Below are 28,000 nucleotides of genomic sequence, written 5' to 3'. Positions count from 1 at the left end.
TCCGCCCGCCCGCAGGGCCCCCCTCGCCTTCCCGCCCGCCCCTATTGTTCCGCCCCCGGCCTCCCGCCCTTCCCCTTCCCGCCCGCTCCCCTTTTCCCCTCAGTCGCCTCGCGCCTGCAGGTAAGCCTAAAAATTTCCCCTGCGCCCCCGGCTGTGGCTACAATTTCCACTTTTGTCTTATTTCTTAGCTGGCTCGGGTCCTGGTCACGAGCCGCGGTCTCGCGTAGTCCCGCGTGAGCGCCTACCACCTCACTGTGCCTGGCCGGTCATTCACGCGAGGCCCTGGCTCTGGCGCGGCCTAGTAGGCCTCGCGCAAGGCCTATTCCCCCCTCCCCCCGCCTTTTCCCGGTGGCGGCTGCGCAGGAGTCAGGGAGGGCGCGCGCGCGGCAGGGGGGCGGCGGTGGATTTGTTGGTTGTGGGGGGTTGGGGGAGGCGATGGCCGGCTTGCTGGCCGGGCGGGTGAGCGCGGCTCCCCGCGGGGGTCAGGCGCTGGCGCAGCCACACGAGGAGGCGCTACTAGTCCGGCCCCTCCCCCTGTATCGCAGCGCCCCCCCCCGACCGAACCGTTTATTTTTCTCCCCTCTTCTTTCTAGTCGCGGGAAGGGGGGGCTTTTTTTCTTAAGTGGAAAATGCTTGGATGACCGAGGGGAGAGGGGGCTGCGGAGTTAAAGAAAGGGTAGACGGGCTCCCGGTTGCCGAGTTAATCAGGACGTTTCTCGGGGTAACGAATTTTTAAATTACAAAATGCCTGCCGATGTAAACCGAGACCGAGCTGTTTATGGAAGGGATATTGGACAGCAGTGATAGCAGCTGGATTTCTGGAATGGGGTACATTTATCTTGACCTAGTCAGGAGGGAAATTCGACAGATTTCTTGGATTACTTGGTTTGGAGTTAGAAATGCACCTTTGTACTTTACCTCAAGAAATGGCTTCAAATAGGTTTCCTGTTTTTTTGTCTTTTCGAAGTTGCGTTATTGTAATATTTGTAAAGGGCTTCCTATTACATCTGCAAGGGGGTAAGGAATTAAACTGCCAGATTTTTACCACATCTTATTAAAAAAAGAAAGTCATTCTTACAGACCTAACGCTTCTTCCCCCACCAAGCATTATTTTTCCATGAGTGAAAAGTGTTGAATTCTGGGATTTTGCCAGCAATTAATTGTATTCTGAAAATGGGGAAATGATGTGCTTTGGGGATGCACTTATATAATCACATTCTTGGAGTAGCCAGAGGACAGTTTGCCATATACAGAATGGTGTGACAGCCACTTAAGCACCTAAGATATTTAGGGTATGGGCTTTGTGTTAGAGGAAAGTTAACACAGTGGCTGGTTTTGTGAAGGAGGAAATCTAGCTGTGGGAGGAGAGAGATGACATGTTGAGTTTTAAAAGGATGGATACTTAAAATGTCATTGGGGACATTCTACAACTTGGGAGAGGTCCTTTCTAAAGCTGTCACAATTAGGTGCTAAAGGAGGTATTGAAGGCAAAGGCATATCCAAAAAAAAAAAAAAAACGAATTTTCTTTCTACACATAACTAGTTGTTCTAAAGCAGAGATGTTAGGAACAATGTTAGGAATTGTTTCATGGAGGGAAAAGGGCCATCCTGTAGAGGAAAGGTGCATTTGCTGCTGTTCTTAAAAACAAACAATTTTAGCAATGCCAGTTTTATTTTGATTGTTTTCTTTGGAAGGAAATTTAAGATTTAATAGACTTGAAATAAAAACTGGATGGTAAACACAAAAGCAAGGAAAACATCTCAAATCTGAGTAACAAGTTGGGTTGGAAGGAGGAATAGGAGAAAAGGACTCAAGTGTACTTAATGTATTGAGTCATTTTCTAAAGGGGAATATGGAACCCCAGCCTGCGTGGAAGGCATCTCAGGTAATGCCTTTTCAGTGAGGATGTTGATCTAAATCTTTTAGAAATCATTTGGTGTTAGCCATAAACGGTTGAAATTTGTAATGTGGGATACATCTCAATTTCCTTATCTAGAAATTGCTACTACAAAGAAAATTTACATGTGTTTTCTCTAGTTTTCAACTTAAACTGCTCCCCAGCAGGGAAACAAGAGGTCATTTGCCCTCGCTGTAGTTGGAGATTGGCTCTCATGATTTCCAGGTGTTTCTGAATTCTTTGAAGCTTTTTCTGCTGAAGGACAAGTGGTGCACGTTCAGCAGTTCCCTTAGAACCATTGCCAATTGAAGGAACCTTGTTCATCCCCAGAGTCAGCGGAAACCCTGTCATTAATGAGAGGAACTGGAAAGTTGCCTTCTATACTCTGTAACAGAACCTGAACTATATATTTTGTCATGCAGTTGTGCTTGGTGTTGTATAGACATACTGTCATTTAAGGAAAAGTGTAAAGTAGAAAATATTGATAAGGTGAAAATAAATTGGGAAATAATAACCTTGTTGTTTTCCTCCTCTGATTTTGGTCATGTTTGCATTTTAGTTTTTGGCTTTCACCCCCCCACCAGTGACCAAAGACTTGACCACTCAAAGTCCAGCTCCCCAGAACACTGCTCGACATGGACACCGGTGTGATTGAAGGTGGATTAAATGTCACTCTCACCATCCGGCTACTTATGCATGGAAAGGTATGCTCCAGCTTGGGAAATTGGGTCATAGTAACTGCCAGGGGAGGGGCCAGAAGAGCAGACATGCATCTTGGAGCTCATCAGATTAGCACTGTGGGGCATCTGGCTTTAGCACATTTCCCTAATGGAGTAGAAGTGAGTGTAGTAGGAAAATGGACAGACTTGACTAGGAAGCTCCACTGAGCAGGAAAGGCTTAATTAGACGCTGGAGCCAAAAACTCTCCATACCTGGATGGTAAAGTTTTTCTCATGGAGATTGCTTATAGCAAGTCCACTCCCCCTAATAAATCTTCAAATCTTTCCAATCTTTTGGGGTAATAATTAGCATAGATAGTCTGTTGGCTGGACAGTTAAAATTCCTCTTCATAATGAATACTTCATTAGAACATGTAGAAAAAGGAAAAATAAAATATGTTTTTAAAAAGGAATACTTCTGAGTTTCCTCTTACTGACATTAGTTTTCTCCATTGCAGGAAGTTGGCAGTATCATCGGAAAGGTAAGACAATTTCACTTCAACTTCAATTACCATTTAGTCATTCTGGATTGAAGTAGCAGTTGGAGCTCACGCTTGACTTTTCCTTTACAGAAAGGAGAATCAGTTAAGAAGATGCGCGAGGAGGTAAGTTGTGAAAGACTTTGAGATTGGTAACTTTGGGAAGTAAAAAACTTTAAAACAACTGAAAATTCTTTTTCAGAAATTAGGGAGGAAGGTCTCAATAAGGGAAATACGTATTTTTTTTTCAGCTTGGTTATTTGTAATGACAATCTGGAAAGTGTATTTTTTTTCCCCCGTTTTTGGGAAGTGTGGTTTTGACAAGTCATAGAATTCATTCAAGACTTAAGGCAGCTGCTGTAGGCTATATTTGAGGATAGACATGGAGCAGCAGTGTTTGGAATGATACTGACTTTGCCTTGCATCAGGATCATGTACATTGGCAGCTCCTTGTCTCTCTTACAAGGGACTGTAGATCCTGTACGTACTCAGATCTTCTTTGTCTGTTTAACTTCTTTTGGATCTTGTTTCCTATCTAGAGTGGTGCACGTATCAACATCTCAGAAGGGAATTGTCCTGAGAGAATTATCACTTTGGCTGGACCCACTAATGCCATCTTCAAAGCCTTTGCTATGATCATTGACAAACTGGAAGAGGTTTGTTATCTCCCACTCCCTCATTCTTCATTTTTAAGTGCTTCCGGAGAGCTTTTTGATTTTCTTTTTTTTTTTTTTTTTTTTTTTTTTGAGAAGGAGTCTCGCTCTTTCACCCAGGCTGGAGTGCAGTGGCGCGATCTCGGCTCACTGCAGGCTCTGTCCCCCGGGGTTCACGCCATTCTCCCGCCTCAGCCTCCGGCGTAGCTGGGACTACAGGCGCCCGCCACCTCGCCCGGCTAATTTTTTTGTATTTTTTAGTAGAGACGGGGTTTCACCGTGTTAGCCAGGATGGTCTCGATCTCCTGACCTCGTGATCCGCCCGCCTTGGCCTCCCAAAGTGCTGGGATTACAGGCGTGAGCCACGCGCCCGGCCGAGCTTTTTGATTTTCTAAGAGCTTTTTAAATTCGAGGACAAACTCGACCATGAGACTCTGTAAATGGGTCCTTAGCTTCCTGTAGCCTCCCACAAAATTCACCATTTGTAGTTTAAAAAAGAGTCACTTGAGGCTGGGCGCGGTGGCTCATGACTGTAATCCCAGCACTTTTGGGAGGCTGAGGCGGGCAGGTAAACGAGGTCAGGAGTTCGAGACCAACATAGTGAAACCTTGTCTCTACTAAAAATACAAAAATTAGCCAGACATGGTGGTGTGCACCTGTAATCCCAGCTACTCAGGAGGCTGAGATAGGAGAAATGCTTGAACCCGGGAGGCGGTGGTTGTGGTGAGCTGAGATGGCGCCACTGCACTCCAGCCTGGGAAACAGAGTGAGACTCTGTCTCAAAAAAAAAAAAAAAAAAAAAGTCACTTGAATCATCAAAACAGTTTTGAGTTTTGCCATGGACTTAATGTAAATAATTTGCGTGAAAAGCATTTGTTGAAAGTATGCCATTGCTTTGGTAAAAGGCTTGAGTATATACCACACTAATACGGTTTACCTGACGTTATAAACACACATAATCTTCCAATCCTGATGCTTTTAGGTTAAAAAGTCAATCTGCTAACATTGTGTCAAAATTACACTTGTTGGGGAGAGACCTAGGTTATCAGAAGGAAAATACACCAGAGGTGTTATCAAGAGGAAGTTTTTCCTCCACCAACCTTCAGAGGCTGAACTATTGTCCTGGGTCTTGTATTTGGTCCTTCCCTCTCCCCCTTCTGCAGTAATGCATCTAATTGTGCAATTAATACCACAGGCTGCTGCTTCCTTGGTGGTTGGTACTTAATGGTGCATGAAATCTTATCCTTGCCAAGATTAGAAATGTTATCTTTTGACCCCCAGGATTCTGGAAGTCCAGAACTCATGACTTAAACACGTTTTATTCTTTTCTTTAATAAGAACGAACTTGAACTAGTTCTTTTTTATACATCATAGTATTTATTTATTTTTTTTTCTTTTGAGGCAGGGTTGTGCTCTGTCACCCAGGCTAGAGTGCAGTGGTATACCTGTAGCCGTCTGCATCCTCCCAGGCTCAAGTGATCCTTCTGCCTTAGCTTCCTGAGCGGGCTGCAGGTGCATGCCACCCTGCCTGGATAATTTTTTAAAAACCTTTTCTTGTAGAGATGGGAGCTCGTTATGTTTCCCAGGCTGGTCTCAAACGCCTGGCCTCAAGTGGTCCTCCTGTCTCGCTTCCCAAAGTGTTGGGATTACAGGTGTGAGCCACCATGCCCAGCCTGAACTTTTTTTTTTTATTTTTTGAGACAGGGTCTTGCTCTGTTACCCAGGCTGAAGTACAGTTGTGTTACCATGGCTCACTGCAGCCTCATTTTCCTGTGCTCAAGTAGTCATCCCACCTAAGCCTACCCAGTAGGTGGGACCACAGGCATGAACCACCATGTCTGGCTAGTTTTCGTGCGTTTTGTAGAGACTGAGTCTTCCTGTGTTGCCCAGGCTCGTCTTGAACTCCTGGGCTCAAGCAATCCTCTTGTCTCAGCCTCCCAAAGTGCTGGGATTACAGGCACAAGCCACCATGCCTGGTCTTTATTTTATTGTATTTAAAAAAAAATTTTCTTTTTTTTTTTTTTTTTTTTGAAAGAAAGCTAGAGTACAAACTTTATTCCTTAAACAAGGAATAAACGTGTCCTTGTCTTTAGGGGTCTTAACTGCTTTAGCAGTTTCCAGGTCTGTTGTTATCAGCCTAGAGATTAGGCTAATAAGTGATACTTAAACCACTTAATCTTCAGAACGCTAAATTTAACTAGATTAAAACCATGACTTTGGATGCAGCATGTGTTTATGGGAAAGACTATATAGGCTTTGAACGAATACAGTCAAATCTATAGGTTTGTTTTGTTTGTTTTGAGATGGAGTTTCCTCCTTGTCGCCCAGACTGGAGTGCAGTGGTGTGTTCCCAGCTCACCGTAACCTCCGACTCCCGGGTTCAAGCGATTCTTCTGCCTCGGCCTCCCGAGTAGCTGGAATTATAGGCGCCCACCACCATGCCTGGCTGATTTTTGTATTTTTAGTAGAGATGGGGCTTCACCATGTTGGCCAGGCTGGTCTCGGACTTCTGACCGCGGGTGATCCACCTGCCTTGGCCTCCCAAAGTGCTGGGAATACAGGCCTGAGCCACCGTGCCCTGCCTGTTTTTAGTTTCCTAACAGGGTAGAATTGGTGTAAATAAGGTTGCATTGTTTTATATCTTTCGTTTTTGCTTTGTTTTGAGATGGAGTCTCATTCTGTTCCCCAGGCTGGAGTGCAGTGGTGCAATCTCAGCTCACAGCAACCTCTTCCTCCCGGATTCAAGCAATTCTGCCTCAGTCTCCCGGGTAGCCTGGACTACAGGCGCATGCCACCACATCCAGCTGGTTTTTGTGTTTTTTGTAGAGACGGGGTTTCACCATGTTGGCCAGGCTGGTCTTGAACTGCTGACCTCAGGTGATCACCTGCCTCGGCCTCCGAAAGTACTGGGATTACAGGCGTGAGCTGCCGTGCCCGGTCTGTTTTATATTTTTTCTTAATATTTGATTTAATTTTTTTTTTTTTTTTTTTTTAGATAGTCTCACTCTGTTGCCTAGGCTGGAGTGCAGTGGCACGATGTTGCTCACTGCAACTTTGTCTCCTGGGTTCAAGCGATTCTCCTGCGTCTGCATCCTGAGTAGCTGGCTGGGATTACAGGTGCCAGCCACCATGCTCGGCTAATTTTTGTATTTTTAGTAGAGACGGGGTCTCACTATGTTGGCCAGACTGGTCTTGAACTCCCTGACCTGAAATGATCCACCTGCTTCAGCTTCCCAAAGTGCTGGGATTACAAGCATGAGCTACTGTGCCTGGCAGTATTTGATTTAATTTTGACATCACCTTTTTTCCCCATTGCCTGGCCAAGTGTAACTGCAAAACAGATTATCACTTTTTTTTTTTTTTTTTTTTTTTTTTGAGACGGAGTCTCGCTCTGTCCTCCAGGCTGGAGTGCAGTGGCGCGATCTCAGCTCACTGCAAGCTCCGCCTCCCGGGTTCACGCCATTCTCCTGCCTCAGCCTGTCTGAGTAGCTGGGACTACAGGCGCCTGCCACCACGCCTGGCTAATTTTTTGTATTTTTAGTAGAGACAGGGTTTCACCGTGGTCTCGATCTCCTGACCTCGTGATCCGCCCGCCTCGGCCTCCCAAAGTGCTGGGATTACAAGCGTGAGCCACCGCACCCGGCCTCAGATTATCACTTTTATCTCTACCAAGTACATTCCTTCAGGGTGAAGGAAAATATATTTATGGCTAATTTTGAGGAATTTTTCATGAGCTTTTATCTTTACATCAAAAATAGTTTGAGAGGGGCAGGGTATTTGAACCTTTGTCTATGGTGGGTTATGACCTCACATGTCCTAATAAGATTAAGGGTAAGTGGTTCTTTAATGGCAGTTACTGGTTTGCAGGGATCTGCTTATCCTGGTGTTCTTTCTTTCTGTAGGACATAAGCAGCTCTATGACCAATAGCACAGCTGCCAGTAGACCCCCGGTCACCCTGAGGCTGGTGGTCCCTGCTAGTCAGTGTGGCTCTCTCATTGGAAAAGGTGGTTGCAAGATCAAGGAAATACGAGAGGTTAGTGACTTTTGTCCTCCTTTTAGAAATGTTAACTATTTGTTCCAAATTGGCTCTTTGTATGGCTAGGAAAATTAGCAATGAGATGAAGATTTTTATTAAAGTAACAGTTCTAGAGGATTACAATGTGATTGTACTGAAAATAAAACTATCATGCAATAGAATTTTGCATAATTCATAAATTTTAATCAGAACATGAGAAAGTTAATCAGAATTTTCAACTATTACATATAACAAGTTTGTATTTTTTTTGGCAACTTTTCCATGAGGCTACATAGTTCTTTTTCATGTCTCAAGGGATGAGTTTGCTATAGTAGCAACAGTTTTTCTATTTTTTAATTTTTAACTTTTTTTTTTTTTTTTTGACATGGTCTCACTCTGTCTCCCCAGGCTGGAGTGCAGTGGCGCAGTCATGGCTCACTGCAGCAAAACATCGACCTTCCCAGCCTCAGGCGATCCTCTCATCTCAGCCTCCTGAGGAGCCGGGACTGCAGGCTCCCACCACCACACCCAAATTTTTGTATTTTTTTTGTAAAAATGGTGTTTTGCCATGTGGCCCAGGCTGGTTTTGAACTCCTGAGCTCAAGCAATCCACCCACCTCAGTCTCCCTGTGTTGATATTACAGGCTTGAACCAGCATACTTGCTTGCCTGCAACGTCATTTTTCTTGACCAGACTTATAAACAACAAGGAGAAAAATAGGAAGATGTATTGGGAAATAGATGCAATTCTACATTTGTTTTTTTTTTTTTGAGACAGGGTCTCACTCTTAGGCTGAAGTGCAGGGCATAATCATGATCATGGCTTACTGCAGCCTCGATTTCTGGGCTCATGTGACCCTCCCACCTCAAGCCTCCTAAGTACCTGGGACCATAGGCACGCTCCACAATGCCCGGCTAATTTTTCTATTTTTTTGTTGTTGTAGAGACGAGTCTCACTGTTTTGCTCAGGCTGGTCTCCAACTCCTGAGCTTCCAGTGATTTGACTGCCTTGGTCTCCCAAAGTGCTCAGATTACAGGTGTGAGCCACTGTGCCTGGCCCCTACTTCCTGTTTAGCTATGGAAGTTACATTGAATTATGGAAGATTTTAATTGTATATAGATGTTACTGAATTTGGTGTTGGAATGAAACTTGAATGGCTGCTTGAGTTTTTGGGAGTGTATCATACATGGCACGACAGAGATCTTAGTTTTGTTAATTGCTATATTGGAAGCACTTCTCATGGTACCTGGCACGTAGAATGGCCTTGATGTAAACATTTATTCAGTAAGATAATGAAAGGTGGGTGATACTTGTGGGGCTTTTGCTTCGCCCAGAGAACTATCATTAGTTGAAAGGCAACTATTTAGAAGGACTTTTTGCTTGAGAGTAGGTTAAATTTAGGCTGTTATTCATGCTTATTCTTGTCTTTCAGTGGCTAATTTATTTTTAACTCTAATTCACTAAACAGTCCTATCTGGAATAAGGGAAGAGTGGGACAAAGAACAAAAAGGGAAGATTGGAAATGGATAAATATCTACTAGAGTTTTAGGCTCTGAAATTGCTGCTGGAGGAATTGGAAGAGCATGAGCTGTTTTTCTCTGATTTTGAATTTCTTTTTACTCCAAAGAGTACAGGGGCTCAGGTCCAGGTGGCAGGGGATATGCTACCCAACTCAACTGAGCGGGCCATCACTATTGCTGGCATTCCGCAATCCATCATTGAGTGTGTCAAACAGATCTGCGTGGTCATGTTGGAGGTAAGCCCTCAGGCTCATGCTGAGAATGGCGGGAGGGCCATTCTGGGGGCAGAGGGACTGATCTATATTTAGTAAGACTATAATTAAGTGAAGCTGTTAAGGCTTCCAGTGGGGGTGGGGGTAAAAGGTTCCCTGAGTTCATATTTTCCTTCCCCGAGCTTTGACTTTTCTTATGGTCTGTGAGCAAAAATAGAAACTGCTAAGCAGCAGTGATCCTTTGGTTCACAGCAGTTGTAGCAGAGTCGGGGAGAAGATGCACTGCATAGACTAAGGAGGCCAGAGATTTATTTGGGTTCCTGAGTAGCTGAATTAAATTACTTTTTGAATTACTGTATTTTGGTTACATGGAAATTTGACATGTTCTTTAACAACTTGTCACTTTGTAGGAGGGTATTCAAAGTGTAATGTAGAGTAGAAAAATGTATGTATGATGATGTTTCCGAATGACTTACAAGGGCCTGATTATATACTATTATTCTATTAAAAGAATAGCAAAATTCAGGAAAATTAAGCCTTTTCAGATTTGTGATATGGAGTTGGTTTCATTGGTGAGAAATGAAACGAATTTTTTCGTGTGTGAGTGACGGGTTCACTCTGTCACCCAGACTGGAGTGCAGTGGTGCGGTATCGGCTCACTGCAACCTCTGCCTAGCAGGCTTAAGCAATCCTCTCACCTGTCTCCCCAGTAGCTTGGTCTACAGGCATGTGCCACCACACCTGGCTAATTTTTTTATTTTTTGTAGAGACGGGATTTTGCGATGTTGCCCAGGCTGGTCTTGAACTCCTGAGCTCAAGCCATCCACCTGCCTCCGCCTTCCAAAGTACTGGTATTACCAGCATGAGCCGATGCATCCAACCCGGAAACTGGAATTTTCAAGTAGAGATTAGAAAAACCTTGATTGAACCTTTGAACTATTTATAGATAGTGTCTATATTATTCTAGACATAACACTTGAGTACTTTATTTCCAGTTTTGACTCTATTTCCTATTCAGGCCAAAAAAATGTGAGATACTAAAAGTTATCGACAAAAATATGTTTAACAGTTTTTCATGTTCATTAAATTTATCTAAAATTTTGGAAATAGTGCCGAAGGTTATTACATGGACATCTCTCTTGATGAGAATCAGTTTGAATTGTGTAGTCCTTGGACTTACTGCATTAAAGGCAAATAACTTTTAGTTAGATAATTTGAGATTCGATCTAGCCAGAGACAGTTTGGTAGGTAAGGGGATGGAAATAGTTTTTAATTTAACTGACCTGTGTGAGCTAAAGCCACACAGCTGAAGCAGCTTTGAAACCTTATCTCTTTTTGTTTTTTTCCCTTCTGACTCTCTCCCAGTCCCCCCCGAAGGGCGTGACCATCCCGTACCGGCCCAAGCCGTCCAGCTCTCCGGTCATCTTTGCAGGTGGTCAGGTAAGAAAATTCTTATTGGTGGGCTAGAATGAACAGCGATTATATTTGAAATGTCAACTTTGCCAGCATCACACCAAGCCACTCTGCATGCTTGCTGAAACCTATACTCTGGCCATAGTTTGACCTGCTTTTAGTTTTATTTTTTTGTACTGGAGAAAGCTGAATGCTTTAATTTTTAGCAGGCAATGGAAGTTTTGTAGGCACTCGGAAGAGGTAACTTACTTGGTTACTTAAGGTGGGTTGGGTTAGAATATAAGAGTTGAATTGCCTTACTGTCTCTACTTCTCTCTCTGTCCCCACCCCATCCGTGTTTTATGTGTGTGGGGTGATATTTAGAGGTCTAAATAAAAGGTAGCAAAGAATTGGACCTCTGAAGGAGATTCTGGATGGTGGTCTCAAAATTTGGGGGTCCTGAATTTGAGTGTCCTACAAACTTCCCCTTCCCTCCACCTCACCTCCCCTACTCCTACCCCTTCACTCCCAAACTCCAGTGTGTTGTCCCCTAGGCTCTTAACCTCAAACACTGGTTTGAACCCACATGGCATAACTGAAATCAGCTGGGGTAAGAGTTCAGTGTGCAAGAATAGAAGGGGGGTGAGCATGTTGGGCTGTGGTGCTGTGACCTTTGGTGTTAGAGTAAGAACACCAAAGCACCACCGTGGCCTCTCTCTGCTCCTTCCTCGTCAACCTAAACTCTTAATCTTTGGCACATGGACTATTCTGAAGTCAGATTATTATGACAGAAGCATTGATGAGGACCATGGTAGTCCTATGCTCTGATTGTATTTGAGGAGTAGGTAGATCAGGTTTTAAAATACAGTTGGCCCTTTGTGGGTTCCACCTTCAACCTACCTCAGATCAAAAGTATTCAGGGAAAAAAAATGGGTGGTTGCATCTGTACTGAACATGTACAGGCTTTGTCTTGTCATTAAACAATAGAGTATAACAAGTATTTACATAGTATTTACATTGTATTAGGTATTATAAGTAATCTAGAGATGATTAAAGTATGTGGGAGGATATCCTTAGGTTATATGCGAGTACTATACCATTTTATGTAGAAGACTTGAATATCCATGGATATTTGTTTCTGTGGGGGGATCCTAGGACTAATCCCCCACTGATAACCTAGAAACACCTAGGGACAACTGTGTTGGGATTCAGGTTGAAATAGTGACTGATTTTGGTAGCTGCCTAAGCAAGTGCATTGCTCAAAACACCTTTTCCCACTTTGGGCTGGTCTGTTACAAGCATATTTAGTTAACTAGTTCCATCTTATTTGCGTTTGATCTGGGAGCCATTTAGAGGGCAAGCATAAACTTGGGAGTCCATCTCTTTCACATTGTGTTGAATTGGCATAAAAATGAACAAGTTTTTAGAGATTTAGTTTGTCGTGTAGTTACGAGAGGTTTCACAGGAAGGTCGGTTATGTCACAGTGTTAACCTTGAGTCAGTTTAGTACCTTGCTTTTAGAAAAGTACAAACTGGTTTGGTCAAAGGGCTCTCAGTCTAGTTAGTCAGAGTTGGGCAGGTTAAGCAAAGGCCCAGAGTCAGTGTAGCCAGAAGGGGTTAGCCTTAGGAGTTTTTCTTTCCCAGGAACTCCAGGTTCCTGCTCTTCTGGATTCTCCCACTCCCCCCTTTGAAATATAGAGAGTCCCATACTGGGTGGCAGCAATCCTCTGTACTTAAAATTCTTCCTTCACTTCCTTTTTTTTCCACTCCCCATCACACCTGCCCCTTCATACCTCTTTGCTTCCCTACCTACCCTCCCTCCCTCCCCTTTATTTAGTTGATGACCACCGTCTAAAAACTTGCAGCTTCTTCTATGAGTGGCCCTGTCATGGATCGTTCCCACAGGCCTTTTTAAATAGACAATGTCCACAGATGGACCTGTGTCTTTTGTTCCTTTGTGGCAAAGTGGGCTCTGTAGTGGTTCAACTTAATCCCACACTGACCAGGAGCTGGCATCAGCTCTGTTGCCCCACCCCTTCATTCTTACTGAAAATAGCCGAATTGTGCAGTGTGAAATCTGCCACTAGGTAACTTTTTTTTTTTTTTAATTCACTGATTACAGCTCGTTTCAAATTGTGTCTGAGCTCCTTTTTAAAGGAAAAAGGAAAAAAATAAACAACTTTTTTTGTGTGAATTTCATGCTGGTGACAAGGTGCCGGATTGACAGCCCTGGAGACTGAAATCCTCTATTTATCCACAGGACAGGTACAGCACAGGCAGCGACAGTGCGAGCTTTCCCCACACCACCCCGTCCATGTGCCTCAACCCTGACCTGGAGGGACCACCTCTAGAGGTGAGAGGGGATGTTCAGTCTCCAAGGCTCACTCAATCCTTCCGCCTCAGCCGAGACTGCCAACACACGGGGGGCCAGTGGCGCTGGTGATTTTTGGTGCTGTGGACACCACCTGTCCACGGGGACCTGGACTGACCCCCCCAACCTCATTTCACCCAGGCCGCGTAGCCCACCAGATGGTAACACCAACTTTTTTTTTTTTTTTTTTTAATTTTTTTTTGTTCAACCCCTCTTCCCCTCTCCCACTCCTCCCACCCCATTTTCACCTTCCTTCCACCCCCACCTGGGTGTGTGTACTTTTGGGGGTACTGGCCACTGTGATGTGAGAAACTTCACATCCTGTTAACCAGCCACTCCTTCCTTCCCCTCCCTCCCTGTTCCCTTTTCCTTTCCTCCTGTTCCCTACCCCATTGCCCTGAAGACCCAGCTCCCTTTTTGGGAGGTTATGTTGTGGGGGGAGGAGGGCATAGTGGGAGCTGCAAATGCCTATGGAGGGGAGGTGGGAGAAGACAGGAATTAGAACACAGTGGTTTTTGTTTACCTGTGAACAGCTCCCTAGTGTTAGGGACTCAGTTAGCATCCAATGTTCTTAAGGTCTTTAGGCAGATAGAAAAATAAGTTGGAGAAAGGGAAGTGTTTTAAAACATGACATGTAGGTTTGTGCAGATAGAGATCTTCCACATCACCACAATTGGTAGAAGGGTTGGGGTGGTGAGGGAAGAGATCATTATTCCTCCTAGACTATCTTGTATACAGGGAGGAAGAGTGGGGCTTGGTCAGTCGAGGCATTGCTAATCTCACTTCCCACATTTTCATTAAGAAACAGTTATGTATATTTTGCCTTTGATTGCAGGGAACTTGGCTACCTTTATAGGATTCCCCGGAACAAAGTCCTATTTAGGGTTCAAAGAAGGCCAATTTGGGTCTGACCGTATTTGTGAGATTCCATCTACTGCCTCAATCTCTGGCCTCCCCCATTCTCTAGTTCAACTCTGGCTTCCTGGCTAGTTGAAATGTCTTTTTCCCCCCACTGGGTGGCTGTCCGTGATTGGTTTTTAATAGGAACTGTTTTCCTCCTTTTGTAGGCCTATACCATTCAAGGACAGTATGCCATTCCACAGCCAGATGTAAGTTTTGTTTTCACTTCTTGTTTTGAAAAAGCTCCCTCTCCCATCCAAAATTGTCTCACTCCTTTCTCCCAAGTAGCCAGAAGTGAGTTGGGTCTTCAGCATTTGCAATATTAAGTTGTTTTCTTCACAAGGTCAATCCTGTATTTCAGCCCTTTTATCAGGGTAATGCCTTGTTTGCCTTTTAACATTTAACCCCTGAAATTTAATTCAGCACATTAGCTTCTCCTTTCCCCCTGTGTTTCAGATTACCCCGTTTCTAAAAGGGAAATGTTCCATGGTATACTGTGATTTGTTATCTCAGGGCACAGTTTAAATTGACATTGGGACTGTGCTTCCTTGCATGCAGTTCTCTCTTCCATGAGGGTAATGGGAGGTTGGGTTTGCCCTTGGGAACTCCTCAATCTGAGATGACAATTTGAAAAGTATTTGGAGGGATGGGGAAGGGGCTTATGTTACACAGAGAGGGATAGGAACCTGAACATTTCAGAATTCAACTCAAACCTTTCTTGCTGCTAAAACCTCCTATTTAAAAGTGCTGGTATTTAGACTTCAAGGGCATTTTTTTCTGCACTTTTCTTCTATCCTTACTAACCTTTTCAGGTGCTGAGCATTAGGCTTGGGAAGTTGAGTTTTGGTCTTGGTTAGTGGTAGGCCCCAGGAGAGAGGGAAGTAGACGTGAAGGAGGATTATTTTATGACAGTCAGGACAGTTTATATAGATGAATAAAAATAGCTGTAGTAGTCAGTGGTGGCGATGGGACTAAACCCAGTATGGTTTCTTCACCTCTCTCCTCCTTGCAGTCTCCCTGCCCCCCCCCATCTCCTTCCCTCTCCCCAATACTGATGAAACCCTGCATGGTGTGTTTTCCCTAGCACCACTGCACAGTTTGTTTACCTAGCCTGTCTGTGCTTGTCCCTGCGGCAACTGTTGCAATGGCTACAAACTACCTTCATTAAGTAGCCCCCAAGGGGATGGTTGTTGGGCAAGTGCTGTTGCTTTTCTATTCCCACACCCAAAAGGCATTCATTGTCTTCCAGACACCCTTTCTATTTCTAACCCTTACCCTTCATATTCTGCCACTCCCCGGGATTGTGATGCAAGCCCCATCCCTACTCTCTGTTGTAGTTTGAGTAGTAGAGTCAATTTTGGGGATCAGGACCTGCATTTTCAAATTTGAATGCGCTTGAGCCCTGGCTCTGTTAAATCTTCTAATGCCAACCTCCTGTTTCCTCCTTGCAGTTGACCAAGCTGCACCAGTTGGCAATGCAACAGTCTCATTTTCCTATGACGCATGGCAACACCGGATTCAGTGGTATGGATACCTCAGTGTTTATTTCTGTAAGGTGTAGTGCAAGAGAGAGGCCAGTCCCAAGGTCTCAGCTTGACATCTGTTTAAAACAGACTTCGTTATCCAGCATCCTGCTGGTTTAAACTTGCCTGTCTACTATGGCTAAGCCCAAGGAGGTAATGTGTTTGTTAACGTGGTTTTCATTTGGGGTCAGTTATTCTAAAAGAAAAAAAAGCCCTGGAAGGTTTGGGGGTGAGGTTTGGGGATGCTTGTCAGGCAAAGGGTAGGCTGATATTTCTTTGAGCCCATCCTGACTGCTGCCCCCTTGATCTGATCAGCACCCCCTTTCTCTCCACCAGCAATTCACAGGCTTGGGTAGAGACCATCCATTTGTGCCAAATTGTATAGTGTCTTTTGTTTTCGTTTTTGTTTTTATTTTGTTTCTGTTTTTGGGGCTTTTCTGTATAAGGAATAACTTGTCCGATAGGGTTAGGATGAGACCACCAAACTCATTTTCACTTGTATCTTAACAGGCATTGAATCCAGCTCTCCAGAGGTGAAAGGCTATTGGGGTAATGATTAAAAAAAAAAAAATCTGTAGTATTCTACTGTTATATTAATAAACTGGTGGGAGTCTTGTTTCACTGCCCATGAACCATACCAGCAACATGCATATGGCAGAGAGGAGCTGAGAGAGCAAAGGGGTGGGCCTGGTGCCCCCGAGGGTCCCTTGATGGATCTGGCCAACCCCCTTCTAAAAATGATGAGACCAGCAGCCATAGCTGAGATCAGGACTAAGCTTGAGTGTTAGCCAGCTGGCCTGGTTCAGTCCAGGTGTTGTTAAAGATGGGTATGGGTATTTGCTGATGGGATTTTTTTTTCTTTCTTTTTCTTTGGAAAACAAAATGAAAGCCAGAACAAAATTATTGAACAAAAGACAGGGACTAAATCTGGAGAAATGAAGTCCCCTCACCTGACTGCCATTTCATTCTATCTGACCTTCCAGTCTAGGTTAGGAGAGGGGGTGGAGGGCGTTAATCTGATACAGGTATATTTAAAGCAACTTTGCATGTGTGCCAAAAGTCCATGGTACCCATTAACAGGCATAATATTGGCACTGGTGCTAGTGAGCATCAGGTGAGATACAATTTGGAACACAACAGCAGGAAAGGGGTAGAAGTACAGAAGGACTTATTTAGACATTGGTCCTCTTTGAGGATACCACACTCCCTTGCCCTTGCTTCCGTCCCCCATCCCTAATAGGCTGGGCTTTGCAGGAAATGGCATGAAATCAGCTCTTCTGAGTGTACAGAAGAACCTTTCGAGCATTATTTCTACACCCTTCTCCCCCACTCTTTCCTCTTTGGAGGCTTCCAAGTTAGTGATGAATCCCAACAGCCAATGATGCTGGGTTTCCAGTTTATTTCCTTCTGTTAGTTTAATGTGCAAGTCAGTGGGGTTTTGAATGCTGTGCATTGAATTTGCTTGCTCTCTTCTGTCTTTTAGCAGGTTTGGATGCATCTGCTCAGACTACTTCTCATGAACTCACCATTCCAAACGATGTAAGTGTAGTTAGGTTGCATAGGGTGAACATAAGAAAATTGACTTTAAAGAAATAGATGTCATTTCAGCAGTGTCCTGCTACCTTTTTTTTTTTTTTTTTTTTTTTTTTTACAGCCCAGGCTGTAGTGCAGTGGTGTGATCTTGGCTCACCGCAACTTCCACCTCCCGGGTTCAACCAGTTGTCCTGCCTCAGCCTCCCCAGCAGCTAGGATTACAGGCATGTGCCACCATGCCCAGCTAATTTTGTATTTTTAGTAGAGATGGGGTTTCTCCATGTTGGTCAGGCTGTTCTCGAACTCCCGAGCTCAGGTGATCCACCCACCTTGGCCTCCCAAAGTGCTGGGATTACAGGTGTGAGCCACCGCACTTGGCCTACATGTCCTGCTACTTCTAAGCCCTAGGGAAAGAAACTGGGAATTTTATTATTTTATCTTTATTTTTGTTTCTGTTTTTCATACCCCAGGAATGGAAAATGGGAATTTTTAGACAAAAAAATAAGTTGATTGTAGTATGCAGAATTGTGATGACAAATATGATAAGAGAAAATAGATAAAATTATTGTGTGAGGTATGACGAGACAGCAGTAACTTTTTGTTGAAAATAGAAATTCCTGGCTGGGCGAGGTGGCTCATGCCTGTAATCCCAGCACTTTGGGAGGCCGAGGCGGGCAGATCACCTGAGCTCAGAAGTTCGAGACCAGCCTGACTAACATGGAGGAACCCATCTCTAAAAATTCAAAAAAAGCAAAAAGCCTAGCATGGTGGCGCATCTCTGTAATCCCACCAGTTATTTGGGAGGCTAAGGTAGGAGAATCGCTTGACACCTGGGAGGCGGAGATTGTGGTGAGCCGAGATCACGCCATTGCACTCCAGTCTGGGCAACGAGCGAAACTCCATGTCAAAAAAAGGAAAGAAATTCCTGTACATTTGCTGCGGTTTTTTTTGTTTTGTTTTGTTTTTTTTTTAAGATGGCGTCTTGCTCTGTTTCCCAGGCTTGGCTCACTGCAACCTCCGCCTCCTGGGTTCAAGTGATTCTCCTGCCTCAGCCTCCCGAGTAGATGGGACTGCAGGCGTGTGCCACCACGTCCGGCTGATTTTTGTATTTTTTTTTGTTAGAGATGGGGGTTTCTCCATGTTGGTCAGGCTGGTCTTGAACTTCTGACCTTAGGTGATCCCCCCCTTCAGCCTCCCAAAGCGTTGGGATTACAGGCGTGAGCCACTGCGTCCAGCCTGCCTTTGTTTTTTATAGAAGCTAAAGCCTTATCCTTAGAAAATGTAGTGGTTTTCAGCCGGGTGCAGTGGCTCATGCCTATAATCCCAGCACTTTTGGGAGGCTGAAGCAAGTGGGTCACGAGGTCAGGAGACCAGCCTGACCAACTGGTGAAACCCTATCTCTACTAAAAATGCAAAAATTGGCCGGGTGCGGTGGCTCAAGCCTGTAATCCCAGCACTTTGGGAGGCCGAGGCAGGCGGATCACGAGGTCAGGAGATCGAGACCATCCTGGCTAACATGGTGAAACCCCGTCTCTACTAAAAATACAAAAAAATTAGCCGGGCGTGTTGGCAGGCACCTGTAGTCCCAGCTACTCGGGAGGCTGAGGCAGGAGAATGGCATGAACCCCGGGAGGTGGAGCTTGCAGTGAGCTGAGATCTCGCCACTGCACTCCAGCCTGGAGGACAGAGCAAGACTCCGTCTCAAAAAAAAAAAAAAAAAAAAAAAAATGCAAAAATTAGCCAGGCGTGCTGGCACGCACCTGTGATCCCATTACTCAGAAGGCTGAGGCAGGAGAATCGCCTGAACCTGGGAGGTGGAGGTTGCAGTGAGCTGAGATCGTGCCACTGCGTTCCAGCCTGGGCAACAAAGCAAGACTCCGTCTCAAAAAAAAAAAAAAGTGTAGTGGCTTTCTTTTTTTTTGACAAAGGGTCTCCTTCTTCCCCAGGCTGGAGCAGAGAGGCATGATCGTGGCTCACTGCAGCCTTGAACTTCCAGGCTTAAGAGATCCTCCCATCTCAGCCTCCTGAGTAGCTGGGACCACAGGTGCACGCCACTATCCCTGGCTAACTTTTTTTGTATTTTTTTTTGTAAAGACAGAGTTTCGCCGTGAAACTCCTGAACACAAGTGATTGGCCTGCCTCAGCCTACAGGCATGAACCGCTGTCCCCCACCACAGTGTAGTGGTTCATGAACATCAGATCTGTGCTGTCCAGGGTCATATTTTTTACAGTATTAGTGCAAATGTTGACCAGTTGTTTTTTTTTTTTCCACCTTTTCCCAAGGCAAAAACACCTTAGGAATTGGCCAGAATTCTTGTTGGTATAGTAAGGTGGTAATCATGGCAGGATGACTTTAAGCGTTTTTGCTGCCAGAAACAGAATGTATTTCTACCTTTATCTATTTCTAGCTATCTAAATTTATTCTTGTTTTGGCTCTGCTTTGTCTTTGGAATTAATACTCTGAGGACAGAAATAATGAAGAGCTAATACTTGGACCTGAGAGTGAGTTGGCTCAGAACTGGCTGTCCCTCACCATGGGTGGTCAGACTGAAAAATGGGTCAAGAGTTGAGTTTTTTGATCAAAAGTGTATGGGTAAAGGGTGTAGGATGAAGTTGGGCATGGCGGTATGCACCTGTAATCCCAGGTTACAGGGAGCACAGAGATACAGAGGCTGAGGTTCGAAGATGGCTTAAACCAAGGAGTTTGAGACTAGCCTGAGCAACATAGTGAGACCCTATCTTTTTTTTTTTAAAGGGCCAGGTGCGGTGGCTCACACCTGTAATCCCAGCACTTTGGGAGGCCAAGGCGGGCGGATCACAAGGTCAAAAGATTGAGACCGTGCTGGCCAATATGGTGAAACCCCGTCTCTACTAAAAATACAAAAATTGGCTGGGCATGGTGGCACGCTCCTGTAGTCTTGCTGAGGCAGGTGAATTGCTCAAATCCGGGAGGCTGAGGTTGCAGTGAGCCAAGATCAGGCCACTGCACTCCAGCCTGGCCACAGTTGTAGGAGCTAGAGGTCGGGGTGGAATTCTTGGATCTAGCCATGTAACTCTAATTTGGTGTGCCTTGTTTTTCTTTCTCCCTTAAGTTGATTGGCTGCATAATCGGGCGTCAAGGCGCCAAAATCAATGAGATCCGTCAGATGTCTGGGGCGCAGATCAAAATTGCGAACCCAGTGGAAGGATCTACTGATAGGCAGGTTACCATCACTGGATCTGCTGCCAGCATTAGCCTGGCTCAATATCTAATCAATGTCAGGTAAGATTGTCCTACCTTTTATTTATGCCAACACAGTAATGTGTGTGTTGGGGAGAGCCGCAGTATATTATTAAATATGGGATTACATGGGCGATGGGTAAAGATGGCCAAGATGACTTTTTTTTTTGCTAGCCCTACTTTCTTTGAGTATAGCAGAAAAAGTAAACTGCAGTAAGTTTGCAAGGGGTTGTGGGGGGGTGGGAGCACAGATTGCCCTGAATTTAACTTGATGGTTTGGGAAGAGGGAAGAGTGGCCCATGTCTTCAATAATAGAGTCCTCTGGCTAGAGCACTCAGAAAATCAAATGTGGGTCTCTCTTGTTCTACATAGCATATAGACTACTATTTCTTTCACTGATTTGATTTGGAGTCCAAAGCACCCTTAATTGTAATAAGGACAATGGAGTAATAGGACAGCAAGGCAGTTTCTGGGAGGCAGTAATTACAATTTATTCTGGAAACACCCATTTTTCTCACACTGCACATGTGTTTTATTCAGAGCTTGTGGGAACGTGGGAAGCCACAGGTATTGGAATGTTTCGGAAGTGTGAAGTGTGTTTTCTATCTCACCCCTCCCCCAATCTCACCCCTTAATGACTTCCTGAGAGTTTTATTTCCCTTATCCATAGCTAGGTAATGTTACTACTCTCAATTTTAGGACACTGTTCACAGTCAAATGGGATCTTACAGTCATTTATATTACTTGCTTTCTCAACTCATGGGCTGAAGTTACACCCTTAATTGCTTACTAATATTTCAAAGCATTGTTAGCCCTGAGGCCCTTAGGTCTCTTTTAAAAGGGAGTGTTGTCTAGTTATCATTTACCTCTTCGTCATAAAAGTTTTACATGAGTTCCTGAATCTAGTACAGGGGAAAGGAATTCCTAAGTATGTGGTCTGTATTGTGCTTGTACTGACCATGTATATATGCTGTGGTTATTTAGTGCTAGCTAAGAACATACCATTTCCCCAGTAGCAGTCTGCCTTTTGCCTTAAGACTCTTCATATCTTGAGGTGCTACTACTCTTTGTGTAGAAAAGCTTTCCCATTTCTAGATTTGTTTTCTTGTCCACGCACCAAGCACGGTAGGTCCTTAATGTTGAGAATGAAATGGTAGTAGTCAACTTGTGCACCAAGGTTGTTTGCAAAGAGGTCTTTTTCTTTTTTAGAGATAGCGTTTCATGTTGGTCAGGCTCGTCTCCAACTCCTGACCTCAAGTGAACGCCTCCCGAAGTGCTGGGATTACAAGAATTGTTTTTCTTTCTTTTTTTTTTTTTTTGAGACAGAGTCTTGCTCTGTCACCAGGCTGGAGTGCAGTGGCTCCATCTCGGCTCACTGCAACCTCTGCCTCCTGGGTTCAAGTGATTCTCCTGCCTCAGCCTCCCAAGTAGCTGGGACTGCAGGCATGCGCCACCATGTCCAGCTAATTTTTGTATTTTTAGTATAGATGGGGTTTCACCATGTTGGCCAGGATGGTCTTGATCTTTTGACCTTGTCATCCACCCACCTCGGCTTCCCAAAGTGCTAGGATTACAGACGTGAGCCACTGTGCCCGGCTTGTTTTTCTTATTTGTAATTAGGATTTTGGAGGGCAAGAACTTTTCAGTTTTCAGTGGCAAGAATCATGTTTTTGAAAGCTGGAATTTGTTTTGTTCTTTCGGTAGGCTTGCCCTTCATGTAATTTAAATTGTGACTGTTTAAATGTGACCTGCTTGCCTAGCCCCTGCAATAGGTCAGTGGCTACATTGTAAGGAAGCAGAATTCTCTTGGTAGAGTGGCCCTTTTCGGGATCATTGTTACTGAATAGCAATTCAGTATCATCGTAGCCATGGATTAGGGTCAAAACTTTTCAAAGCTTCATCTAACACCCAAGCAAAGACTATGCATGCACAAATCTTAAGAGGAGCTTTTCTGCTCTTGAAGACTTAGCATTGTGGGCTCAATTGTCCAGGCACACTTCACAAATACATGTAGTTATGGCTTAGACACATACAGGCGTTTGGGAGACACGTACCCTTACTGTTCTGTGGAGCTTATTTTGGGAGTAGAAGCAGCAGCATTTTTGCTTTTTAAGTATGAATTTTTAGGTGATATTTGAGTTTCTTTTCCACTTCTGAAAGATCCACATTAGAAGTATGATCAGTCAAAAACAACTTTTTATACCACCTCCGACCAGAAAAGCTTCCCTAGTTCTTATCTATACTTCTGTTCTCAGCATTTTTCTTTGAAAACGCTACATTCTTTGAAATTTGAAATTAGTCAGTGACCTACTTTGGACTATTGTCTCTTTCCACCCTAATATTGGTTTGTTTGCTGTGGAGATGTAAGCAGACTTTAATACACAGCTGGAAGGATTTTTAAAAATTCTGCTTTATAAATATTCAAAGCTTCACCAATAATTGTGGGATAATTGATTTTCTATTAGAATAGGAAATTGACATTTGATTAGAGGAAACATTTCTTCCTTGTTGGGTGATTGATGAGTATCTTTTTCTACCTGAAATCATTCCTTCAACATCTGGGTTGGGTCAGTGTGTCAGATACATGAAGTATGTGCCCTATAATTTCTTTTCTCTGTCAGCTTTTTCTTCACCATAGCAGTTTTTAAGTAGCTCTGTGGAATGGAAATATACATATTTAGAGGGTGGGACACAGGCTAAAAGAAAGCTTGTCACAAGTTGACACTAGGTCTTCCTAATTGTCAACCAGAGGCACTTACTGATATAACTGAAGCAGTTTTTGTCCTGTACTTATTCCCTTTTGTGGTCTTCCCTTCCACCCACCCTTTTTTTTTGTTCCTTTTTTCCTCTGTTACAGTTTAGAAAACGCTAAACCCTCCTCCCAGGCAGCCTCCGTCACGATCCCTGATCACCTCAGCATCAACCTCTCTCAACCCTCCACCCCTTCTTCTTCTTCCTCCTCCACCACCACCCCCTCGCTCGCCACAGCGGGGACCTCCGACGCACCCTCCAGCCTCCCCAACCCTCTTCCGACCGCCCCTTGTGTCTCCAGTCTGCTTGGCATGAAACCCATCCCTCTCCTGGCTCTAAATGTTGTGTCTGCTGCTAAGGGTACCGGGGCTTCAGCTACCACCACCACCACCTCTGCCGTGCCATGTGTAACTAACAAACTGAAAGGCGAGAAACAGAGATTCTCTCCCTACTGATTGCATATCTTGAGGCACCTCCTCCAGTATTATTTGGTTCATTTTGTTTTCCTTTGTTAACATTGGTGAGAATGAAACTATTGTGAGCTTGTTACCATTTCCTTTTTACTACTTTGGGGGATAACTGGGTGGGGGTGGGGGAGTGGTAACCTTTGTTTAGGTTTAGGCCATTTCAGCTGAGTGCCTGTTTCAGGGTCTGACTTGAATTCTTTATTTAGAGCCACAGTTTTCTCTTCTTTCTTGTTTGTTACTTTTCTTTGTAGCTTTATTCTGCCTTGCAATATAACAATGTGTTAGGCTCTGTGTTAATGAATAAAAAAAGCTGCTTCGTTAACCTTTTTTTTTTTTTTTTTTTTTAAGAATTATTTAATGGTTAAGCTATCAGCAGGCCTTCTTGGCCATATTTGTGTTTCTAGCTGTAATAAAGTTGGCGCAGTAAGAACCTTAGTACACTGTGTGCTGTGAAGGGTAAAGGGTTGGGGGCTTGTGACTTGTGGCTATTCAGCTAGGAAGCCTGTATAACTGACATGGGCTTTTTGAATCCCAAGTGAATTTTATAGTCCTTTGTCAATATTCTCACAAAGAGATACGAGCCTGTGGCAGTTTAGATCCTGAGGGTCCTCCGTAATTGGCAACAAGCTCCACTAGTGAGGAAGTTTATCTGACTTCTCAGATGGCCTTACCTTGCTACTAGCAGCTAACAAGGTGTTCATCCCAGGATTCCTCTGGTGAATGGTTACCGTGAGGAACTCTTCCAAGTCATACATTCAAAGAACGTACTTCTTTACCCAGAATGAAGGGGAGGGGCAAAGTGGGATAAGTCTAATAAAATTAGGCAGCTTCTGTCTGCATTCCTCTGAATTACCATTATGCCTCTTTCTGTGACATTAGGTATATCTCAGCCAACCCGTGACATTATCCACAACTTGACATGATGCCATCCACTCGTCCTAAACCAACTCTGTCAACCAAGTTTCTTTACCCTTTTTTCTATTCCTTGCTGTATCCTTTCTGCTCCCCACCAACACTATCATGAATAGGAAGTGACATGCTTAGATTTGGAAAGAACCTTAAGGATCAACTAATCTGTAACACATTGATCCCCTCATTTTACAGATTACAAAATAGAGGCCCTAAGATAATTTAAATTCATAGGTTATGAGTGACTAGCCAGGACTAACAACTTAAGCTTTACTCAATCGTACTAACCTCCCTGAAATCTTGTTCATTTTCTTATACTAAGATGGGCACAGCCCTCTCATAAAACAGTAGAAATGTTCTTAGTATGGTGGCATAAGGCCTCTGATAGCCTTCCATTCAACCAGAGTACACATTGCCACAGTGCTGAAAGTATGCTCTTCCCAGGGCATTAGAGAACTCAGTGTAGAGATGCTTTCCCTGATGACCCAGCATCACCATTGGCTGACAAAAAGCTGTTATTATTCCAATATATTATCATTCTCTGATGTTATTTTGGCCCCTCCGTCCCAGATTGGGCCTGTGAAGAAGTGTTACACGTCCCAAGTATGCATAAAGGATTAGATGGCCAAACCTGTCCAGTTAGGAGTTTTATTTAGTTGCTCCTTGATCATGTGGTCCAGCTCTCTCCCTTGGTAAGCTCTCTCCTTCTGTAGTTAGAACTTAATCATGCTGATACCATCTCCCCCCGGGGACCTGGTTTTATCTAGTTCTTGATTGGAAGGCCTCTTAACCTAATGGCTATTCCCCAAGGAAGGATCCCACATGTTTAAGAGGCTAGCTACCATCACTACCTCCAAAGGGCCTTAGTTTAAAAATTTTTTTAAACCCTAGAGCTCCCCCATGTGGTCTTTTATCCTAGAGTACCTGACTTAGTATTTCATAGCATCCCCTTCTCTCTGCCTCACCTCCCCTACCCCAGCAAATCCCCATTTGGGCTTGATACACATCCAGGACAGTTCTTTCAGAGCTCTGGTGGCTACCATCAATTTTTATGAACTTAAATTTTCAGGTCCTAGATCTAATGGTATCTAGCAGTTCCTTTCTTAGACCTTCAGTTCTTACTGAACCCTTTAATTCAGGGCTATTGTTTACCTTTCCTTAGATCATTGTGTTTTGAAATTGGCACAAATCTACCCCCCTTTTAAGAACTAAATATTCCCGGCCGGGCGCGGTGGCTCACGCCTGTAATCCCAGCACTTTGGGAGACTTTGGGAGGCCGAGGAGGGCGGATCACGAGGTCAGGAGATCGAGACCATCCTGGCTAACACAGTGAAACCCTGTCTCTACTAAAAACACAAAAAAGTTAGCTGGGCATGGCGGCGGGTGCCTGTAGTCCCAGCTACTTGGGAGGCTGAGGCAGAAGAATGGTGTGAACCCGGGAGGTGGAGCTTGCAGTGATCCGAGACCACGCCACTGCACTCCAGCCTGGGTGACAGAGCGAGACTCCGTCTCAAAAAAAAAAAAAAAAAAAAAGAACTAAATATTCCCTTAATACTGAGGTGGAGAAACCATTTCTGACTAAAAGTAAATAGTTTGTAGTCGAAGGACTTTCCAGTTTTTCGGCCCTTGCTTTTCTACCCAGCTTTTGGCTTTGCATTGTTGTGGAAGGGATACAGATGGTGAATTACCAGTCATGTTCTCATGACCACATATCACAAATATTTTATGCCAATCAATTTAAAATCTTACGAAATAACTTCATGAACTGAAATGAAGTCTTAAACATTCGGTTCCATTCAAAATTAGAGCAAAGTCTTAGCTGCCTACCTACCAGTGAAGCATACTGAGTACTTAAATACTTTTTCCTGAAAGCCCTAAATTGGTTTCCAGGACCTCAAATGACCATCTCTTTGAAACAGAAAGGCATTGTAGCCAGGTATGTTTAGATGGAGGATATGGCTTGACAAGATCTAGGAGCTTGTAGAGTGAGCTACAGAGTTGAAACGTATTACTTTGTCTGCTACTTTTAAGTCCTGAAAACTTTTTAAAAAACTTTTTAAGGCTGGATGTGGTGTGGCTCATGCCTAATCCTAGCACTTTTGGAGGCCAAGACGAGTGGATCACCTGAGGTCAGAAGTTTGAGACCAGCCTGGCCAACATGGTGAAACTCTGTCTCTACTGAAAATACAAAAATTAGCTGGGCATGGTGACAGCTGCCTGTAATCGCAGCTACTCAGGAGGCTGAGGCAGGAGAATCGCTAGAACACGGGAGGCAGGGGTTGCAGTGAGTTGAGATTGCACCATTGCACTCCAGCCTGGGTGAAACTCAGGCTCAAAAAAAAAAAAAAAAACCAATAAGGCCGGGCGCGGTGGTTCACGCCTGTAATCCCAGCACTTTGGGAGGCCGAGGCAGGCGCATCACCTGAGGTCAGGAGTTTGAGACCTGCCTGGGCAACCTGTTGAAGCCCCGTCTCTACTAATAATACAAAAACTAGCCAGGAGTGGTGGTGGCTGCCAATAAACCCAGATATCAGGTGGAGGCTGAGGCAGAAGAATTGCTTGAGCCAGGGAGGCGGAAGTTGCAGTGAGGCAAGATCACGTCACTGCACTCTAGCCTGCGTGACAGAGCTAGACTCTGTCTCAATAAATAAATAAGTTTGAGTATAATTCTTGACCCATAGTTAACTCTTTTTAACATTTCTTTACCTTTAAAACGGTATTACCTTATAATACCCTACACATTGATAGAACTCCAGCGCTTTAAAGGCCTTGAGTTGTCTCAGCATTAAACCCTTGAGACTACTCTCAGATGACTGTTTCTTTCCTAAACTGGTATTCTGTCAGCAGTTTGGGAGGAGCCAAAGTGAGCTCAGCAATAAAGAAACATTGCTTCTGTGTATTGTGAACACTCTTTAAAAGAAGGGCCTGTTTCCAGAAAGTACACTCATTGGTTAGCCCACCATGGAGGTGGAACTAAAAGAGAACATAGTTTGAGGGACATTTGATAACCAAGGGCTGTTTCCCTTGGTTCTGAGGTGATAGACCTCCACATGCTTGGATTGCAAGGATTAAAGGATCATGGTACTGGTAAATTTAAGAAACCTTAAAATGTCTCCCTTGGTACTCCAGCACTGATTATTTACTCATCACGTTTCATGAACCAGGTAGAGATGAGGTGCAGCTGAGCACTGGGGAAACTAACTGAGTTCTTGTTTCTGTGTTACAGGCTTTCCTCGGAGACGGGTGGCATGGGGAGCAGCTAGAACAATGCAGATTCATCCATAATCCCTTTCTGCTGTTCACCACCACCCATGATCCATCTGTGTAGTTTCTGAACAGTCAGCGATTCCAGGTTTTAAATAGTTTGTAAATTTTCAGTTTCTACACACTTTATCATCCACTCGTGATTTTTTAATTAAAGCGTTTTAATTCCTTTC

At 44.2% G+C, this 28,000-nt stretch overlaps 1 protein-coding gene across 7 annotated transcripts; it reads left to right on the top strand.

The window, feature by feature from the left end:
- The first annotated feature begins 447 nt into the window (after nucleotides 1-447).
- Nucleotides 448-27,998, top strand: PCBP2 (poly(rC) binding protein 2). Of its 7 annotated transcripts, none has more exons than XM_058426135.1 (15): nucleotides 478-721; nucleotides 2,458-2,602; nucleotides 3,076-3,099; nucleotides 3,190-3,222; nucleotides 3,636-3,752; nucleotides 7,652-7,783; nucleotides 9,393-9,521; nucleotides 10,863-10,937; nucleotides 13,150-13,242; nucleotides 14,328-14,369; nucleotides 15,612-15,684; nucleotides 16,194-16,232; nucleotides 17,167-17,222; nucleotides 20,309-20,478; nucleotides 23,294-26,104. In XM_058426135.1, the coding sequence occupies exons 2-15, from the start codon at nucleotides 2,534-2,536 to the stop codon at nucleotides 23,640-23,642; spliced, it is 1,401 nt and encodes a 466-aa protein (XP_058282118.1). In that variant the 5' UTR covers nucleotides 478-721; nucleotides 2,458-2,533; the 3' UTR covers nucleotides 23,643-26,104. The 7 variants fall into 7 exon arrangements, with proteins under 7 accessions (XP_058282119.1, XP_058282123.1, XP_058282118.1 ...); XM_058426137.1 differs by lacking the exon at nucleotides 23,294-26,104 and adding an exon at nucleotides 27,790-27,998 and having other exon boundaries at nucleotides 495-721; XM_058426138.1 differs by lacking the exon at nucleotides 23,294-26,104 and adding an exon at nucleotides 27,790-27,998 and having other exon boundaries at nucleotides 497-721; nucleotides 17,170-17,222.
- Nucleotides 27,999-28,000: the final 2 nt, after the last annotated feature.

The sequence above is a fragment of the Hylobates moloch genome, unplaced genomic scaffold, assembly GCF_009828535.3.
Source record: "Hylobates moloch isolate HMO894 unplaced genomic scaffold, HMol_V3 SCAFFOLD_13, whole genome shotgun sequence".
Lineage (NCBI taxonomy): Eukaryota > Metazoa > Chordata > Mammalia > Primates > Hylobatidae > Hylobates > Hylobates moloch.
This window is presented reverse-complemented; position numbering and strand designations above follow the sequence as displayed.

What these genes read in the sequence shown, in the direction of transcription:
- PCBP2 (XM_058426135.1), top strand. Translation starts at nt 2,534, where the DNA reads ATGGACACCGGTGTGATTGAAGGTGGATTAAATGTCACTCTCACCATC. An exon ending in TCTGCGTGGTCATGTTGGAG is followed by an intron (nt 9,522 to 10,862) that starts GTAAGCCCTCAG and finishes ACTCTCTCCCAG; the next exon opens with TCCCCCCCGAAGGGCGTGAC. An exon ending in ATGCCATTCCACAGCCAGAT is followed by an intron (nt 14,370 to 15,611) that starts GTAAGTTTTGTT and finishes TCCTCCTTGCAG; the next exon opens with TTGACCAAGCTGCACCAGTT.